The 19,671-nt window shown below is 43.8% G+C and overlaps 1 protein-coding gene across 4 annotated transcripts; it reads left to right on the top strand.

The window, feature by feature from the left end:
• The first annotated feature begins 622 nt into the window (after positions 1-622).
• On the top strand, positions 623-2,325 carry LOC125726804 (stonustoxin subunit beta-like). 4 transcript variants are annotated; one of them, XR_007388407.1, is made up of 3 exons: positions 1,088-1,116; positions 1,258-1,332; positions 1,615-2,308. XR_007388407.1 is itself a non-coding variant. In XM_049003293.1 (2 exons), the coding sequence occupies exons 1-2, from the start codon at positions 1,483-1,485 to the stop codon at positions 2,142-2,144; spliced, it is 552 nt and encodes a 183-aa protein (XP_048859250.1). In that variant the 5' UTR covers positions 1,352-1,482; the 3' UTR covers positions 2,145-2,305. The 4 variants fall into 4 exon arrangements, 1 of the variants encoding a protein (XP_048859250.1); XR_007388408.1 differs by lacking the exons at positions 1,088-1,116; positions 1,258-1,332 and adding an exon at positions 623-750 and having other exon boundaries at positions 1,615-2,325; XR_007388406.1 differs by having other exon boundaries at positions 989-1,332; positions 1,615-2,325.
• Positions 2,326-19,671: the final 17,346 nt, after the last annotated feature.

The following is a 19,671-nucleotide window of genomic DNA, read 5'->3' as shown; positions in this document are numbered from 1 at the left end:
GTGTGAGTGACTGGTGTGTGAGTGTGCCCTGCGATGGGCTGGCCCCCCATCCTGGGTCGTTCCCTGCCTCGTGCCCATTGCTTCTGGGATAGGCTCCGGACCCACCGTGACCCAGTAGGATAAGTGGTTTGGAAAATGGATGGATGGATATTAGATAAGTGGCAGAAAAATCGATGGATGGATGGAACTGTATGAAAAATAATGCTGCTTATGAAAGTAGGTAAGTAAGAATTTCAGGTTAGAATTTCATTGTACCTTGTACGCATGACACTGCTTTCTTAGAAACTTATACTGCCATTAAATTTTGAAGACGCTGTACAAAGAAGGACACAATAGTGTTCGGAATATTTTTTTCTTGTCTGTGAAAATATACAGCTCTTCTGGACACTCATTCTTAAAAAAATTAGATGCTACTTTAATACGATCTGTACCGTTAGTAAAGACAATGTTCCGTGACAAAACGTGACCATACTGCCACGCCAATTTCTGGTGGCACTGCACGTCGCGCATGCGTCTTGTTATCCTCATGTAAGTGCACAGACGAAGCTGGAATCAACACAGAAAACGTGGCGGCCAAACTGGTACCTCTCCGCGCCCGTATAAGCGGACGTGTTTGTATAGACTTTTATGATGCATTTTACTCCTCCGCGGACGACCGCCTGCCGCACTACAAATTTGTCTTTAAACGCCAACATAGATGATTTTGATGAGGATTGGGGTAGTTTGCAAACCCTACAGCCAATTTTCAAGGTAATAGAACTGTTACATACATATAAATGCGTATGCATATGTGTGCGGATTTGTCCCAAATTGAAAATCTCACGCCAGCCAGTTGATCAAAGTTGGCAGCCCCGTGAACTGCCGCTCTGAATTTGTAAAACGTAGGGAAACATACACAGACCTCGCGGCTGTGGTACGTGTGCAGGGAATATCAGAATTACTACTAATACTTAAATAGGACACGTGCGCATGTGCAAAGTACACAGCTTGACCAGAGAAATATGAACGTTTCCATGTACGCATACGCGGTGTAATACGCGAGTGCTGCGCTTTGCGGAGAACCAGCCTAGATGCGTCCGCGTTGGGAGCGTCGCGTCGGCGCGCTGCTGGAGAGAGGTGTGTGTCCAAAGTGGATTAAAAGACGTTCATATTGTGACCTAAAGACAAACTCACTTTTAGTGGTAATCTTTGTTGTGTAATTTTATGGTTAATATGTTTGATGAATGCTGTTTGTAATTTTATTTACCTGTAATTAAGCCTATTAGTTTAACACGCGCGTCATTTCGGCGCGTCTTCCCGCCGGCGTCGCGCGGGCGACCAACATTTCCTGAGGTAATTCACATATTTGACTTTTTATATTTTATGTATCGTACAGAATAATAGAGCGCAGGCTAAAGTGCAGTTCGGCCCCAGCGAGTCTCTCAGCGCGGCGTGTCTCACAGCGCAGGGGGCAGCCGGAGCGCCGCAGACTCGGGCGGCTACATGAGTATATTGGGAATAAAATGTGTGTATTGGAGCGAGTTCTGTGTGAGTGAGTGTGTGAGGTGTGACAGTGATAATGATGGAGATGCTGGGCTTCGTCATGGGATCAATCGCTCTTCCTCCTGCCTACAGACTCCTGCCAGCTGACGCTGGACCCCAACACAGCAAACAGAGAAGTGTCTCTGTCAGGGGGGGACAGGAAGGTGACAGGGGGGGCAGAGCAGCCATATCCTGATCATCCAGAGAGATTTGACAGCTGGAGCCAAGTTCTGTGCAGAGAGAGTCTGACTGGTCGCTGTTACTGGGAGGCTGAGTGGGATGGAGATGCTGCCTGCATAGGAGTGACTTATAAAGGGATCGGGAGGAAAGGAGGGAGTGACTGTGGGCTTGGAGCCAATAACAAGTCATGGATGCTGTGCTGCTCTCCTCACAGACACTCTGTCTGTCACAATAATAAAGAGACTCTCATACCCATAGAGCCCTCAGGCCCCCGCAGAGTAGGAGTGTATCTGGACTGGGGGGCTGGTGCTCTGTCCTTCTACAGAGTCTCCTCTGATGGACTGACCCCCCTGCACAGATTCACCTCCTCATTCACTGAGTCCCTCTATCCAGGGTTTGGGGTTTATCCAAACCCCCCCATGTCGCTGTGCATGCTGGGATAGCTCACTGTGTGCTGGAGGAATCATTTTTACCGTATCAGTCTCACATGTCGCTGCTTCTCCATGGCAAAAAGGTAAAATCTCTGCTTTATAACCAGTATAACCCTTTTTACTCTGTCTGAAGTGTGACGTATGTTAATAATTGGGTTCTGTAAGCTGAACAAACATGTAGAATGACTGTTTTTCTCTGACTTATGTTCTATGTTGTCTGTAAATGCACCAAAACTGCCTAAACAAATTCATAGTACATGCAGTTGTACCAATGGAGTGAATTCTGATTCTGAATAAAATAAAATGTAATGAAATCTAAGCCTGATGAGTGGGGGGAGCTTTTCCCCTCCCCTCTATCCATCCATCCATCCATTTTCCAAACCGCTTATCCTATTGGGTCGCGGGGGGTCCGGAGCCTATCCCGGAAGCAATGGGCACGAGGCTGGGAACAACCCAGGATGGGGGGCCAGCCCATCGCAGGGCACACTCACACACCAGTCACTCACACATACACACCTATGGGCAATTTTGCAACTCCAATTAGCCTCCCCTCTATATGTATATTTTATATTTCTGTCTATATATTGTATTTGCTACCTGTACACTGACAATAAAGGCTTCCTATTCTATCCCATTAATGTCCCGGTTCCGCGCTGCCCAGAACGTAACTGAGTAACAGACTTAATCCGCGCTCTCTGCTCACTGAGCGCAGCAGCCTGATATCGCAGCGGCGACGCTTTGGCCAGCAGGGGGCGGCAGACGGCAGACAGTTTATTAACTCAAAACCTACAGCGGTCCTGAGGTAACAGTAAAGATAATAACATAATCAAATTAATCATATATTAACTAAGTAAACATAAATAACATAAAATCTTAATAAGTCACGTTAGTACAACAACAACAGAAAGGCACCTGATCATCAATGAAGTAGTGTAGGTGATTACCAATTACCAGAAAAAAAACACATAAATCCTGTTTCATTAGGAATCCTGAGATATATACAGTACTGTGCAAAAGTCTTAGGGAGTCATAGGAAATGTTTAAAGCTATTTATCTGGGTAGTAAATTTATATTTTCTCAGTATTAAAAACAAAATTTAATATTAGAACATGTGCAAATTATGAGTAAAACAAAAAAAACTAAAAGGAATTTCTTCTGTTCTCCAAAAAGTTACTGATATCTTGTTGGATGGCTAGATGAACACCAATATGGTTCCTAAACCTCTCCTCAGGTTCACCTCGGCCATTTCATGTATTTGTTAAATTTCACCACCAGCTCAATTAATTCATGAAACTAGTTTTGAAAAGTCACTGAGGTATTGATTAGCTACACACGTGGACAAAATTGTTGGTACCCTTCAGTCAATGAAAGAAAAACTCACAATGGTCACAGAAATAACTTTAATCTGACAAAAGTAATAATAAATAAAAATTCTATGAAATTTAACTAATAAAAGTCAGACATTGATTTTTAACCATGCTTCAACAGAATTAATAAAAAAAAATAACTCATGAGTGTTGCTTGTTGCCCCTCGTTAGTCTTTGCATTTAAGTATCTATTTGTCTCGGCCATTGATGTTAGACCTTCCTGCTGCCTGTGACCTTCCCGGTTGCTAGTCCTCCCATTTGTGATCCCTCACGATCCTCTTTGTTTCCAGTCTCAGCCCATCTAGTTCAGCAAACCCCCTTTTTGTTTCGCTACCAAGGATACAGAGATGAGAGTCTTTTACCAAGCATACAGTGTCCAGAGTGGATGAGCATGACCACAGTGAGAAGAGGATCTGATGGATGGAGGACCTAAGTACCATAATCTTAGTAACGCATGAGCAGAATTGGACCATAAGAGGAACTGGCCGGCTCCATCTCACACATGGTACGTGGGTGTAGAAGTTACTCAAAACCATATGGCTGAAATCCTCCACATGTGCATTTTGAATGTATTGGGCATCATGTCCTGTTTTAACCATGAGAATCCAGTGAGGGGCGGCTCAGTGGGTAACAGGGCTGCCTTGCAGCTGCAGTGTTGAATGTTTCCATCCTTCTCCTACGCTGTCTGTGTGGCGTTTGTTTGCTCTCTTTATCCCACATGGGTTTCTTCCTGCAGCGACTCTGACAGGCATCTGTAAATTGTCCGGACTCCATAACTGTGAGTGTTCCTTGTGATTAAATGGCATTGTATCCATGGTGGACCCCAGCTTTTTGCCCTGCGTTTCCTGTAATTGGCTCTGGGATACCCTTGTGATAAGTGTTTGGAAGATGGATGCATCACATCTTGGTACTTGTGACGATCTGTCCCGTCTCCTCCCAATTGAGCCAGCAGAGGTCACTAATGGCCCTCCGTAACTCTCCTAACCCTCCCCAGCTGTATCCCATCGTTGACGTTCTCCACCCTGGTCTGTTAGCCTCCTACACCTCTCTCCCGTCGCTGATTACTGTGTATAAATGTTCCTGCTCTCATGGTTCCTCAGCTCCGTCATCATTCTTCCAAGTGTTGTTTGCTGTATTCCCTTAATAAAGCCTGTGTCTTTCCCAGAGCTACTGCATCTGAGTCGTCCTTAACCCAGATTATATTACTCATCACATAGAATATCCATTTACATTTAACCCCATGGACACTAAGCTTTTCTCCCAGGGGTCTAAGGTAAGTGAGACCAATTGGACCAATTCGTCCAGATAAATACATTTGTAAAAGAAGTAGTGAATACGTTTCCAATCAATTCCTATTACACATTGACGTTATAATCAGAAGCCACATTATGAAATGGAATATATCCAAACAGCATTTTAATCTGACCAGTAGGGCATGCTGTTGTACCACTTGTAGAAACACTTTTGCATTTACCAGACTTGTTTATCCAAAGTGACTTACAGCAGTGGGAAGGGTTATGTTTTATGCATATTCTTGGGGGATTTGAACCCATGACCAATGCATCATAAATGCAACACTCTACTTGTTCAGCTAGAGAATCTCTATGAAAAAAGTCCTAATGACTTGAAGTAATCAGCTCCTAATGCCAGGTAGCTGAAAACACAATGAGGTTCTTCCTCAATGTGATGCTGCCCAACCCAGCAGACGGGAATCTGATGAATCAGACACGCTTGCCAGTGTCCAGTTTAACCTTTGGGGTCCGTGGACTCGACGGCCAATCAGAGATGGCAGACAGCTGTCCACATGGCCCCGATTGAGCGGTACGTTTGCGTAACCTGCTGGCTGTAAAAGGAGACCATGTGTTTGAATGCTGCATCGCAGGCCTGACACATGAGAAAGACCAGATGCCAGCCACCTCAGACATGTGGATTTTATCTGTGTTCCACAGGCACTTTCATATAAGTGATTTACAGGAACAGCCAGTCTAGTGCAGGGCAGCGCAAACACCCTCATGCATATACTGGTTTTAGCACAGCTTCATTGTAAAGCATATCAGATGGCCTCAGAATCCTGCTCCCTGCTTAATACAAGGTGAATAGGGAGTAGGAACTAGGGGACTAAGGACTATGGGATTAGGGGCCACAGGACTAGGAGACTATGGGACTAAGGGAATAGGGAACCAGGGGAAAAGGGGCTACAGTGTTAGGGACCATGGGACTAAGAAACAAGGAGACTAGGGACTTGTGGATCATGGAAGTGGGGCAAAGGGGAATTGGGCACTATGGACTATGAGACTAAGGTATAGAGGGACCACAAAATTTGAGCACTTAAGACTAGAGGACTGTGGGACTGCAATGCAGCATCTCCGGAAACCTGTTTACTCCTGCTGGGCAGCTTTCATGTGGCACCCCCTGCTGGACAGTGGAGACACTACAGAGGCTGTGTATTGTGTTCAGTCACCTTTTACTGTAAATCACACATGGGTTCACGCTCATTTGTGTCTGCTCTGAATCCCCATGCGCCGAGGTGAAAACTCCATCCACTTTAGGTAATTCAGGGGCCTCTTGCCAAGTTATGTGAGCTTCGTGTCTGATTCTTTGGGCTTCCGTACTGGAAGCAGTCCAGGGTAATTCTGGGAAAGTGTGGAGCTTAGACAAACCAAACTACAGCGTAACATGCTGCCAAGGGGGATTTTAAGATTTTGGTATATTGTGTGGGCATCTTTCTGTTCTTGATATTGATTGATGTATGTAATTATGTAGTATTTTTAATATACGGATAGCGCACTATTGTATACAAAGCGACAAGCCAAGCTTGCAGTTTTGCAGTGTTCATGTGCTGCCACCTTCTGGGAAAACGAAGAACGGATTTTCAGATTAAGATCTAAAAAACTACACATTTACATTTTAGCCCATGTTACACTGGGCTTTTCTCCCAGTGCAGTAAGGTCAGAGAGACCTACCAGCGAGAAATCTACCATAGTTACTGTTGTATATACATTTATACTGACTTACATTTTACTTATTTATCAGAAGCTTTTATCAAAACGACATACAAATGAGGAAGCAGATTGACACTGTACGGTGCTGGGCGTCGCCCCGGTATGCAAAGTGCTTGGAAAGATTAAAAGCGACAAAACATTGTATAAAAGATCGAGTCCAAGTGCAACAATTATTAAAAATAATACTTAAGAATATCAGTAACAGAGCTCAGCACCAGCATGTATGGGCCCTCAGGACCTGTGATGATGAGCACAAAAACACCAACGCAAATCCCCAAACTGCACAATATTGTGTTTTGAGTGAAACCTCAATGAGTCTTTAGGTCCATGATACTGTAATAATTTCGAGGAACTTTATCGCTGCATGCAATTCCCAAAGCGCACCACTAGATGGCGGCTTCCTACCGTGAGCTGAAACAGCCGCCGTAGGGGCGATACGCGGCAAGTTTCCCCAGCCGCCAACCGGCGTGCACCGGGGCTGCGTCTGGGTCAGGCTTTTGCCTGCTGCTTTCCTCCAGCTTATTTTCTTGTGTAACTTGGTGCTGGGCTCCTCGCCATATAAACAAACTCAGCCTAGCAAACATTAAGAAATCTGGATGCTATGAAAGGATCGTCTACCATACTCCCATATTCCACTCTGCTTTCATCCAATTGTCTTTGGTTTGTGCTGCTGGGAACCATTATCGCTGTCCTTTTATTTTGCTGCAAACGTAATCGTATGATCACATTATATCGCGACGTCCCTTGTCCCCACCCACGTTTTGTTGAAACTGCATGAAGGTCAGACCCACTTTTGTACCGTTTGAAACACATGTTGATCATTTTTTCTCCTGCAAAAAAGAGCATTTACTTTTATTTTGGAGATATTTTTTTGCAAAGCGACTTACAATTGAGAAAGCGGCGAGTTGAGCAGCAAACTTAAGGCGGTGTGACTAAGCAGGTTTGGACCCACGAAGCTCAAATTCCACAGTCAAACAATTTAAAATTGTTTCTTTGAGAAGGCAGACGCAGGCAGTCACCGGTGCGTTTGGGGTTAAGGGCCTTAGTCACAGGAGCATAGTGATATAAGCCACTGAGCCAAACGCCAACCCACAGCACTGACCTCTGGCAGAATTCACCTTTACAAGCATGTTTGGCAAATGCCACTAAGTACAAAACTGATGCACTTTTACATAAATAATTGTACTTATCATCAGGGTTCAAGTGTCAGAAGTGCTTCTGCTACTCTTTAGTAAGGTTGCAAATTCCATCTGTCCATCCATCCATCTTCTGTAGCCAGGTATACACAGACGCACACACACAGACACACACACACACAGACGCACACACACAGAGGCGCACACATGCACGCTAATGCGCACACACACACAGACGCACATGCGCACACAAACACGCACGCACACGCGCACACACACATAGGTTTGTAATTATATCTTTGTGGGGACTCTCCATTTGTTTCTATGGTGAAAACTCTAATCTCAACAATGACAGTCTACCCAGCCCCAACCTTAACCATAAGTAAGCAAACAAAATACAAGATTTTAGGTATTTCCAGTTTTGTGATTCTATTCACAGATTTTTTTATGAAATTGAGGTTATGTTTGTGGGGTGTGGGGAGTGAAAAATATCCTTACATGGCAAAAGGTTTTTATCTCATCGTGGGGGACATTTGGTTCCCACAATGTAATACACTGTGTTCACAATTATTAAGCGAGTTGTGTTTTTGGGATTAATTTTAATAATAAACAAATATAGTGTCATCAGTCAGTCCAAAATGTTAATGAACCTGAAGCCTGAATGTTATGCAAGGGAAATAATGATAATAATCAACACTTTTATTGTCCCTGTAGGGAAATTGTCTTTACGCCTCCCACAACTTGCTCTTTTTTTTCCATAGAGGAAGTTGTCTGCGAAGGGCTGCCACCTGTAGCGGCACCCAGGGGTTAAGGGCCTTGTTCAAGGACCCACAGGCTGAGGCTGGGTTTGAACCTGCGACCTTCTGATTACAAGCACACAGGCTCAGCCCACAGAGCCACACGCTGCTCCCAATGTTCCCAGAAATGTGAGTGTGAACATTATCAGGGGAATACATGTCTGTGCACAATTATTACACAACTATTAGTGTGCAGAATTATTACACAACTATTAGTGTGCAGAATTATTACACAACTATTAGTGTGCAGAATTATTACACAACTATTAGTGTGCACAATTATTACACAACTATTAGTGTGCACAATTATTATGCAACTAAATGGAACACCTACATTTTCCCATCTCCCTTGTTCATTATCATCTTTCAAAGTGCGATTAATAAACAAACATCACATAATTTCCAAATAAACAATTCTGACATGAAATATCAATTAGTGAGCAATATAGCCACCTCCTTACGGATGTAGTGGGAAGTGCGAGTGTCCTGCAGGCTGGAGAGCTTCTGATGACGCGCTCAGCGGTCCGGACCCTTCAGAAGACTGTGCAGACCGCTGAGTGCATCATTGGCAGCTCTCTCCCCAGCCTGCAGGACACTTACACTTCCCACTGCATCCGTAAGGCCACCAGCATTGTGACTGACCGGTACCATCCAACCCACGAACTGTCTACTACCCCTCTTCCATCCGGAAGAAGATTCTGCAGCATCAGGAGCAGGTCTGCACGACTGCAATAGCTTCTTCCCCCAAGCAGTCCGGCTGCTGAACAGCAATAAGTCCTCCATTCATGGAATCTGGTATTTTCTTGTTCTGTTGACGATTAACTTTTTGTGCAGCCTCCCAGACACTGTTCAGAGAGCTGTACTGCTTTCCTTCACTGTAAATCTCCCATATAAGCAGGGCCCACAAGTTCTCAATAGGGATTATGTCAGGTGATTATGTCATTATTCTGTCATCCTTAAGGCCTTTACTGGCTAGCCATGCAGTGGAGTACTTCAATGCATGCGATGGAGCATTGTCCTGCATAAAAATCATGGTCCTCCTGAAAGATGCTGACTTTATCCTGTACCGCTGCTTGAAGAAAGTGTCTTCTAAAAACTGACAGTAGGTTTGGGAGTTGAATTTGAATCCATCTTGGCATTTTCTGGGAAAGTAGAGTGTACCCTTGGGGAGGTGGGCTCCGGCTGGGCTTAAGATACGGTTTCATTAATGAGACTCACATGGTCAGAAGGTTTGAGGTAAACGAGTCTCACTGGCTGTTTCTGAAGGTGGGACCCTCCCCCAATAAAAATCTCACGTCTTCAAATTAAAATAATAATTGTAACTCTCCACTACGATTATTCATGTTACAAGGTCCAACTGACAGCACTACTTTGAGGAGAGTTCTTCATCTTCTACCTGTGTGTTGGTAGAATAGTGATTCAGAACATGGGCTTGTGATCTGAAGCAGGCGGGTGTTCGCCGTTGTACCTTTGAGGAAGGTTCCTCACTAAATTAGCCTAGTTGTGGGCATCTCCATCACTGCAGTTTGCGAGGGCTTGGTAACCTAGCCACTTGCAGTTGTTCCCGTTTTAAGGTTCCCTTTTAATACCGCTTGTAATCCGTCAGTGGATGGCGATTTGGTGGAGTGTTCCCGGACCGGCGTGAGCCAGGCAGCCGGCGGGATACTGAGCCACTACAACTGCTGCTGTTTTCTGCTTTTGTTTCGTTTATTTTGTTTTCGGGTTTCCTGTTTAATTAGTATTAAGTATTTATGTGTTTTGTTTAGTTTGTTGTACGTAAACCGTGGGGCGCCGTTAGGGAGGCCTGGTGTTGGGTGGTGAGGATCTGGTTTGGGGGGGGGGTAGGTCCTGGCGATATAGCGCTGTGTGGTCGCTCTGCCTTCTTAGCCCACCCCCCTGGTGTGTGTATCTACGCCATGTGATGTGGTGACCCTGTGGAGTACCTTCTGACAGTGTCCCCCCCCCCACCCCAAGGTAATAGCTGCCGGGTTTGGGTTTCTTTGTGTGATTGGAGTGTTATTCTAACATGATCTGATTTGTACCATTTGTGGGTAATTTTTAAAGTAATTGCTTTGCTGTTTGGTTTTTCCTTTGGAGTGTTAACTGAACGCAGAATAATAAAGGCAGTGTTCATGGTCTTCACGTCCCCCGGGCGGTGATTATGAATTTGTGTGCTTTTATATCGGAGTGGGCGTAGTCGGCAGGATTTCACCAGTACATGGTGCAGATGTGACTCCCTGATCGCTTCCTGCGGAGGTTAGGTGAGATTTTTTATTTTTTGGTGTTTAATTTGTCATAGTGGAAAGGCAAAGTAAAACAGCAGCATTAGTTTCCCAGGAGCCGCTACTATCTTGAGTAAATTTTGTTTGCCGGGCTTCGTTTGTGCCGTCTAGTTTTATTGTCCTATTGTCATTATGGACGACGAAGTGCAGCAGCTCAGGAATTTGTTGGGGCAGCTCCAGCCTGATAATGATCGTTTGCACCAGGAACGAGCAGAAGTTCCAGGTCCCTCTACTGCCACCCAATCCTCCCCTGCACCTCCACCTGTTTCGGTCAAGCCTCGTGTCTATAATGAACGTTTTACTTTTATTTCTAGAGACCAGAAGTGTCCAATGTTTGGGGGCAGGTCTGGTGTGAGCTTTGAGGAGTGGGAGGAAGAGGTGCGAGTTTGTATGCGGGCCTGGCTTCTGTCGTCTGCTGATCAAGCATTTTTTCTTTTTGACCATTTAGAAGCAGAAGCTAAGGAGGAGATTAAATATGGCCCTGCTGTTGAACGGGGTGACCCAAAAAGGAGATACTGGCACATGGAGAGTCATGTCACCGGTTACAGGGTGGTCCCACACGCAACTACAACCGGATCTTATATACGCACGCTGGCCACAACAATTAATCTATCAATTCAACAAAATCACGATACCTGAAAAGATCGCACATGGAACTCATGTTTTTTTTCATTGGTACATGTCAGGGTCTTATGTTCACCAGAAATGGTTGTCAGTTCAACAAGACATGCATCAGGATGCACCAAGAGAGCTACAGAAAGTCAGTGATACCAGATGAGCATGCAGGTACTATGCATGTAAAAATCTCATGGACAGACTGCCAGCTGTATTGCGTGTACTACATGAGATAGATGGAGAGAGCAGTGCGGAGAGATCAGTGGATGCACGGGGCCTGCTTTCACAAGTAGACCTTACCTTTATTGGAATTCTAGCAGTTCTTAGGAAGATTCTTGGGGAAGCCAAATATCTGTCAGACATGCTTCAAGCACCTTCCCTTGATCTAGCTAGAGCTGTGGACCTAATCCAGGCCCTACAGGACACTTTATGGGAATACAGGGGTGAATCATGTTTTGATCAACCGTGACAAGATACTGTGTACAGCAAAAATGTATAATGTTGTAGTTGAGGCTGTTTTTTTGTGATTATAATTTTATTGTCATTCCGTCAATTTATCAGAAGACACATGCAGGACAGAGATACCACAAGAATAAATGACAAAAAAGCAGCAAGAGAAAGGAGAAAAAAGAAAAGAAAAAAAGAAAAGGAAACACAGAACAACTTTTCACACTTGACATGTTGGCAGCAAACTCATATAAACTAGACCATTCAAAGAAGCTCTTTAAGAGCAGCAGCCATATTCCTCCAGGTATTTACAGTGATTGCTTTGCCTTGTTAATCTTTGCAGTGGTATACTCTAAATAGACAATGTAATGGAATGAGACAATCCAGAATTGCTTCAGGTTTGTATCAGGGTGTATCCATCGCTGTTGTGTGGTTTTCTTAGCAGCTGTAAAGCCTGCCTTTAACAGTTTTTTATCACGTAATGAGAACTGGTACATCAAGTCATCGTTAAGCAATAGTAAGCAAGGCTCCATGTCAAAGTATAGTCCAGTAAGATCACATTACACACGAGTGACAAGCTTCCATAAATGTTGAGTCACTGGACAGTCCCAGAACATGTAGAAACGTACTGGTAGTGTCAGTGTTGCAAATGCTGCAGTATGGATGGGGAGCAGGTTTGATGAGATACCGTTTGTAGGGTTACAATAGAAACGATGGATAGTTTTAAAGTGAATACGTACATGACTAAGGTTTTTGGAAGTAAGGCAAAGATTCGACCGCACTGTTTCCCAAACCGGGTGGAATCCAAACCTAGAAAGTTCTAAATCCCATTTTGACAGAATCTTCAAAGGCTTATGAACGTTAAGGAGTAAATTGTTGTAAATGTTTGTGACCGTGCCTTTAGATGCCTCGACAGGATCGATCCAGCTAAACATTGGGTGATCATCTAAGACAGAATTCCATGGCACAGCATAGGTCTTCATTGTGGATCGTAGCCTGAGGTCGAAGAAAAATGAGAAGCCAGGCAGACTGTATTCTTGTCCTGGAATGTGCGCACAACATTCGCATCAAACGTATTAGAAAATGTGAAAACCCCCTTGAATGACCAGGGGGGACAAACAAAAGCTTTATAGTCTGACAGAAAGTGGAAATTGTTCCATAAAGGAGATTGTTGACCTATTAATTTTTCGGCGTTGTACCATGCAGCTAAGGTGGATGAAAAGATACAACCAAGTTTGTGTCGTGATTTACGAAGACCTACCCCTGGGAAAGGTAAGTCCTGGAGTCCGTGGGGATGCACTATAGCCGATTCAATACCTCTCCACGACACTACACTGCCTGCGTCTGTCCAAGTGCGCATAGCCCTAATTTGAAATGCCCAATGCTACAGCTTAAAATCAGGGAGGGCGAGGCCACCGTCTGATTTGGTGCGCTGTAAAACTGAGAAGCGTTTCCTGGGTTGTCTGCCATTCCAAATTAATTTGGATACAATGAAATTCAAATCTTCAAAATAATTTGGAGGTGGTACATATGGAATCATAAAAGACCAAAAGATAAGTGAGTAAAATATTCATTTTGATTGAACGGCATCTTCAGCTAGAGAAAGACGTGGAGACAAAAGGCTGGAGGAGATAAAGACAGCGCAGAAAGAAGACGACGTATGCAGACAAGTGACAAACCACTGTTTCACAGAATGGCCAGAGAGATGTAAGTTAGATCCAGACATTAAACCATACTGGCAGCACAGAATGGATTTTCACCTTGTTCACGACCTTCTCATGAAGGGAGAAGGACTTGTGATACCTCCCCCCTTGAGAGCGGATGTTCTTCAGCGTCTGCATGAAGGCTATCAGGGAATTACAAAATGCCGAGCCAGAGCTACACTGTCAGTATGGTGGCCCGGTATCACAGCACAGATTAGCCAGATGGTGGACAGCTGGGTCCTAAATGGCCAGATCTGCAAGTTTTTCGCAAGCAGGATGAGGAGAGAAGGCGTCAGCAGGCAAAACACTACAACCGCAGACTCCGCTCCAGACCTCTCGCAGAACTGACATCTGGTCAGACAGTTTGGATTAGCACAGAAGGGACTGCTGGGAGTCGTCAGACCTGCAGATACTCCTAGACCATATGTGGTAGAGACTGATAAAGGTCATCTTTGGCCTACAGGGACTGTTACTAGGTCAAGTTGACTGGAAAACCACCTGACAGAATGGACTTGTGAACAAAGAGGGAAGTTCAGTAGAAGAGAGAGAGAGAAGGAGGTTGTTGATAGCAGTAATAGAAATTAATGTCAAAAGGTACACAGCACATTTGACTTAAGCTAAAAGGAGGAGGTGTAATAATAGAACTACTGTTCCCATAATGCTCTATTCCCCACAGTGCTTTTGTGCCTTGTATGCAGTATTCCAGTTGTTGTATTAAACACGATCTAACCATGTACTGACAGTCCCATCTGCTCATTATACAGTTTAGTCAGGGTGATGACTGACTGATGACTGATAACTGAGGGGGACAGTTAAGTTACTTTGGTTAGTCTTTATTTATTTATTATTTTTTTATTTTGGGTTATTTCTGTATTTTTTCCCATTTTTTTAAATTTTCTTTAATTGCATTTGGTTGTTTGGAGCCTATTGACACTTGATAGAGGGATTTAATGGACAATGAAGAGTGTGCATCCTATCCTATCCTGTAAGGCATTCAAGTTTGTCCATCAGCCCACAGGCCAGCAAGCAAAGGCAGTTTAAAGTTTATAAAAGTTTAGATGAATGCAAGTATTTTCTGGCTGATCATGTACACGGGACTGATTGCTTCCTAATCGTATAGTTTTTATTGTTTATCGTTTTATATGTTTTATCCTGATTAATTCTGCAAGGTTTTTGTGGTTTTTCGACCTCCCAAGAGCAACTTCGATTTTGTTTTGTTTTTAGTTCATACTTGGTTCAGGCAGAAGTTCTTTTGGTAAGTAGTAGTAAATTTATCGGATTTAAAATTTTAAATAAAAATAATAATTAAGTTCCGTTTCAACCCAAGTAACTTATTTTAGTGTACTCGGCACTTTATTGCATTTAACGGTACGCTAATTAATCTTTAAAGTTAAATACGCTATATAAATTTACTGGGCTGGGAGTACGGGGTCATAGTGAGTTAGTTAATTATGGGGCCGGCTCAGTGTTGCGTTTGCAACATGTTTGCCCTTCTGGACGTTAGTGTCCAGTCGGACTTCATCTGCGAGCGATGTAAGCTAGTGGACTCGCTCATGGTCAAGGTTCGCGACCTTGAGGAGCAACCGGCTCTCATCCAATGCAACAGTGAGTTAGAGGAGCAAGTTAATACGCCTTTTAGGGAGAAGGTGTGTACGCCACTAGCCGGGAGGGGGGAGAATGAAGAGCAGAGAGGTCGAGAGAGCTGGGTGACCGTAGGTCTTAGACGCAGGAAAGGGCGTACACACGTTGCAGAGGCGGCATCACCTGAGGTGACTGTGTCGAACAGGTTTCAGGTTCTTCCAGCTTTAGAGCCGGAACGGACTGGGGAGGCAGGTGGGCCCTTGGGCACTGAGGAGCCCCCTCCCCCCAGGAAGAGGGAGGTTGTGGTAGTGGGGGATTCCATTATTAGGGGAGTAGACAGTTATGTGTGCACGTGTGATAGAGGGTCCCGTACGGTGTCTTGCCTGCCTGGGGCCCAGGTAGGAGACCTTCCAGATCGTGTGGATAAGCTTTTGGCCCCAGCTGGGGTGGATCCAGTTGTCGTGGTGCATGTTGGCACCAACGACATAGGCAAGGGTAGAAGGGCTGTTCTGCAGGATAAATTTATAGAAGTCGCCAATAAGCTTAGAAGCAGAACGTCCACGGTGGTATTCTCCGAAATACTCCCCATGCCACGTGCAAGTCAGGCTAAGTTAGCTGAGATAAGGAAATTAAATGCGTGGCTAAAAGGATGGTGTAGGAAAGAGGGGTTTAGGTTTATGGGGCATTGGAGGACCTTCTGGAACAGGTGGGACTTGTTCAAGCCGGATGGGTTGCACCTGAACCAGAGGGGAACCAGTGTATTGGGGAGGCGTATGTGTAGAGTAGTTGAGGAATGTTTAAACTAGGGACTGGGGGGGCAGGGAGGTTAGTTAACTATGTCAGTGGGGGGAAACGGAAAGCCCCAAATAATCATATTGTAAGTGGGCACCGTAATAGGCCTACCCTTTGTTGTCTGTATTTAAACGCCAGAAGTATTAGGAATAAAATTCATGATTTAGAGGCTTTTATCTCATCGGACTCTTATGATATTATAGGAATAACTGAAACGTGGTTGAGTGAAAAGGATGGACAAGAATATAATATGGATGGTTACACGTTGTTCCGTAAGGATCGTATAGGAAAAAAGGGAGGTGGTGTTGCAGTATATGTAAAGGAAAACTTGCAGGCAAGGGAACTTACTGATATAAATAAAACTACGGAAGCAATATGGGTAAAATTAGATGCTAAAAACTCAAATAGCCTAATTGTCGGTGTTTGTTACAGAACACCTAATATAGCTGCTGAGGAAAGCAGATTGTTATACAGTGATATTAGGACTATGAGCAATAAAAATGATGTGGTAGTTATGGGTGATTTTAATCTACCAGGAATGCAGTGGGACATTGTCACTGGCTCTTCAGAAAATGAACTGGAGATGGTGGAATTAGTACAGGATTGTTTTTTTACTCAGTTTGTTAACACCCCTACCAGGGGAGATGCCATTCTTGATCTTGTTCTCTCTAATAACCAGGACAGGATTGGTAAATTAGACGTTTTAGAACCACTTGACAGTAGCGATCATAACATGGTCAAATTTGAGGTTAAGTTTAGTGTTCGAAGAGCTAAGTCCAAATCAAAAATATATAATGTTAGGAAGGCTGACTTTAAGTGTATGAGACTAAAACTAGAAACTGTGAACTGGATGGAGTTAAATAACAAAACTGTTGAAGAGGCCTGGGAATTTTTTAAAAGCACATTATTGCAAGTGCAAGAGGACTTCATACCTGTTTCCAGCAAGAATAAATCTAGGAAATTGAAACCTAGGTGGTTTACTAGGGAAATAAAGTATAAAGTAAGGAGGAAAAGGGCTTTGTTCCAGCAATGGAAAATAACTGATGATGACAGAATTAAGCAGGAATATCTAAGTCTACAGGCTGAGTTAAAAAATGATATTAGACGAGCTAAAAGAAATGTCGAAAGGATGGTTGCATTGGAAGCTAAGGATGACGTTAAAAGTTTCTTCCAGTATTTTAACTCTAAAAGAGCTCTAAAACCTGAAATTACTAATCTGCAGGATAGTAAGGGTCTTATAATAGTAAACGACATTGATATAGTAAATGAGTTCAATGATAGTTTTGCACGGGTATTCACTGTTGAGGACCTTAGTAATTTACCAGTTATTACCTATCCAGCATTGTCTATAGCTAATATATATATAACTGAAGCAGATGTTTTGCAAAGCCTAGCTAAGCTCAAAATAAATAAATCACAGGGCCCTGATGGCATCTTACCTATAGTGTTAAAAGAGATGAGGGATATTATTTGCTGACCCTTAACTTTACTGTTTCGAAAATCCTTATCTGAAGGTGTGGTACCTTCTGATTGGAAGCACGCCTTCATAACGCCTATTTTCAAAAAAGGGGATAGAAGTAATTTGTATAACTATAGGCCAATCAGTCTAACTTGTATAACTGGTAAAGTTATGGAGGCTATAATCAAAGAGAAAATGGTAGATTACCTGGACTCCAATAACATTTTGCGGGATAGCCAGCATGGATTTAGGAGAGGTAGATCCTGTTTAACAAATCTGTTGGAGTTTTTTGAGGAAGCTACTCAGGAAGTTGATGATAAGAAGGCCTATGATGTCATCTACTTAGATTTCCAAAAGACTTTTGATGTTGTCCCCCACAAGAGGCTCCTACTTAAACTCAAAGCGACAGGTATTTTAGGTACCGTAGCGACCTGGATTGATAACTGGTTAACAGATAGGAAACAGCGAGTAGTTATAAGAGGCACAATGTCACAGTGGGCTTGCGTTCATAGTGGGGTACCGCAGGGTTCGATTTTAGGACCACTATTATTCCTAATTTACATAAATGATATGGATACCAATATATACAGTAAACTGGTGAAATTTGCAGATGACACCAAGGTGGGTGGTGTAGCAGATACTGAATTAGTGGCTCAGCAGCTACAGCGGGATCTTGATTTAATTAGTGACTGGGCCGATACCTGGCAGATGAAATTTAACGTCGATAAATGTAAGGTACTCCATCTAGGGAGCAGAAATGTAAAGTACAGGTATTTCATGGGTGTCACTGAAATAAAGGTAGCTGATCATGAGAAAGACCTTGGTGTGTATGTTGATGCTTCCATGTCCCATTCTCGCCAGTGTGGGGAAGCAATAAAAAAGGCCAATAGGATGTTGGGGTATATCTCCAGGTGTGTGGAGTTTAAGTCAAGGGAGGTAATGCTAAGATTATACAATTCCTTGGTGAGACCTCACCTAGAATATTGTGTGCAGGTTTGGTCACCATATCTTAAAAAGGACATTGTGGCCTTAGAAAAGGTGCAGCGTAGGGCCACAAAAATGATTCCTGGTCTTAGAGGAATGTCATACGAGGAACGGTTACTTGAGCTAAATCTGTTCAGTCTCAAGCAAAGGAGACTGAGGGGGGACATGATCCAGGTATATAAGATTCTAACAGGTTTGGATGCTGTTCAACCAAATAGTTACTTCAGCATTAGTTTAAATACACGAACTCGTGGCCATAGGTAGAAATTAGCGGGAGAACATTTCAAGCTGGATTTAAGGAAGCACTTCTTTACACAGCGTGTAGTCAGAGTATGGAATAGCCTTCCTGATAATGTAGTGCAAGCTGAATCCTTGGGTTCCTTTAAATCAGAGCTAGATAAGATTTTAACAACTCTAAGCTATTAGTTTAGTTCTCCCCAAGCGAGCTTGATGGGCCGAATGGCCTCCTCTCATTTGTATAGTTCTTATGTTCTTATGTTCTTATGTATAATGACAGACAGACAATATGTAAATCAATTTTGAAATCAGCCTATGGCTGGGCAATATTGTACAATAGTAAAGTTTTTTTCATAGAAAATGATATTGATAATTATCACGATATAATTTTATTCTACATTTTTACTTAAAATTCACATAATTGCGTTTAAAAAGGCAACGTGAAAATTGAGAAACGTGGAAATTGAATTGACTGCAAACTTAAATCTAAATTTAATAAATTATATATATGATATTTGAATGATGTGTGAATGTGCCCTGCGATGGGCTGGCCCCCCATCCTGGGTTGTTCCCTGCCTCGTGCCCATTGCTTCCGGGATAGGCTCCGGACCCCCCGCAACCCAGTAGGATAAGCGGTTTGGAAAATGGATGGATGGATATATATATATATGATATTTGATGCATACACAGGCCTATAGAGGACTCAGGCGTCAATCCCTCGCACAGGCCTATAGAGGACTCAGATGTCGGTCCCACACACGGGCCTATAGAGGACTCAGACGTCAGCCCCCCACACAGGCCTATAGAGGACTCAGACGTCGGCCCCCCACACAGGCCTATAGAGGACTCAGATGTCGGCCTCTCACACAGGCCTATAGAGGACTCAGATGTCGGTCCCACACACGGGCCTATAGAGGACTCAGACGTCAGCCCCCCACACAGGCCTATAGAGGACTCAGATGTCGGCCCCTCACACGGGCCTATAGGGGACTCAGACGTCGGTCCCCTCACACAGGCCTATAGAGGACTCAGACTTCAGCCCCTCGCACAGGCCTATAAAGGACTCAGACGTCAGCCCCTCACACGGGCCTATAGAGGACTCAGACTTCAGCCCCTCACACAGGCCTATAGAGGACT

This window comes from Brienomyrus brachyistius, unplaced genomic scaffold (genome assembly GCF_023856365.1).
Source record: "Brienomyrus brachyistius isolate T26 unplaced genomic scaffold, BBRACH_0.4 scaffold76, whole genome shotgun sequence".
NCBI lineage: Eukaryota > Metazoa > Chordata > Actinopteri > Osteoglossiformes > Mormyridae > Brienomyrus > Brienomyrus brachyistius.
Note: the sequence above shows the minus strand (reverse complement) of the source record. Positions and strands in the feature narration are given on the sequence as shown.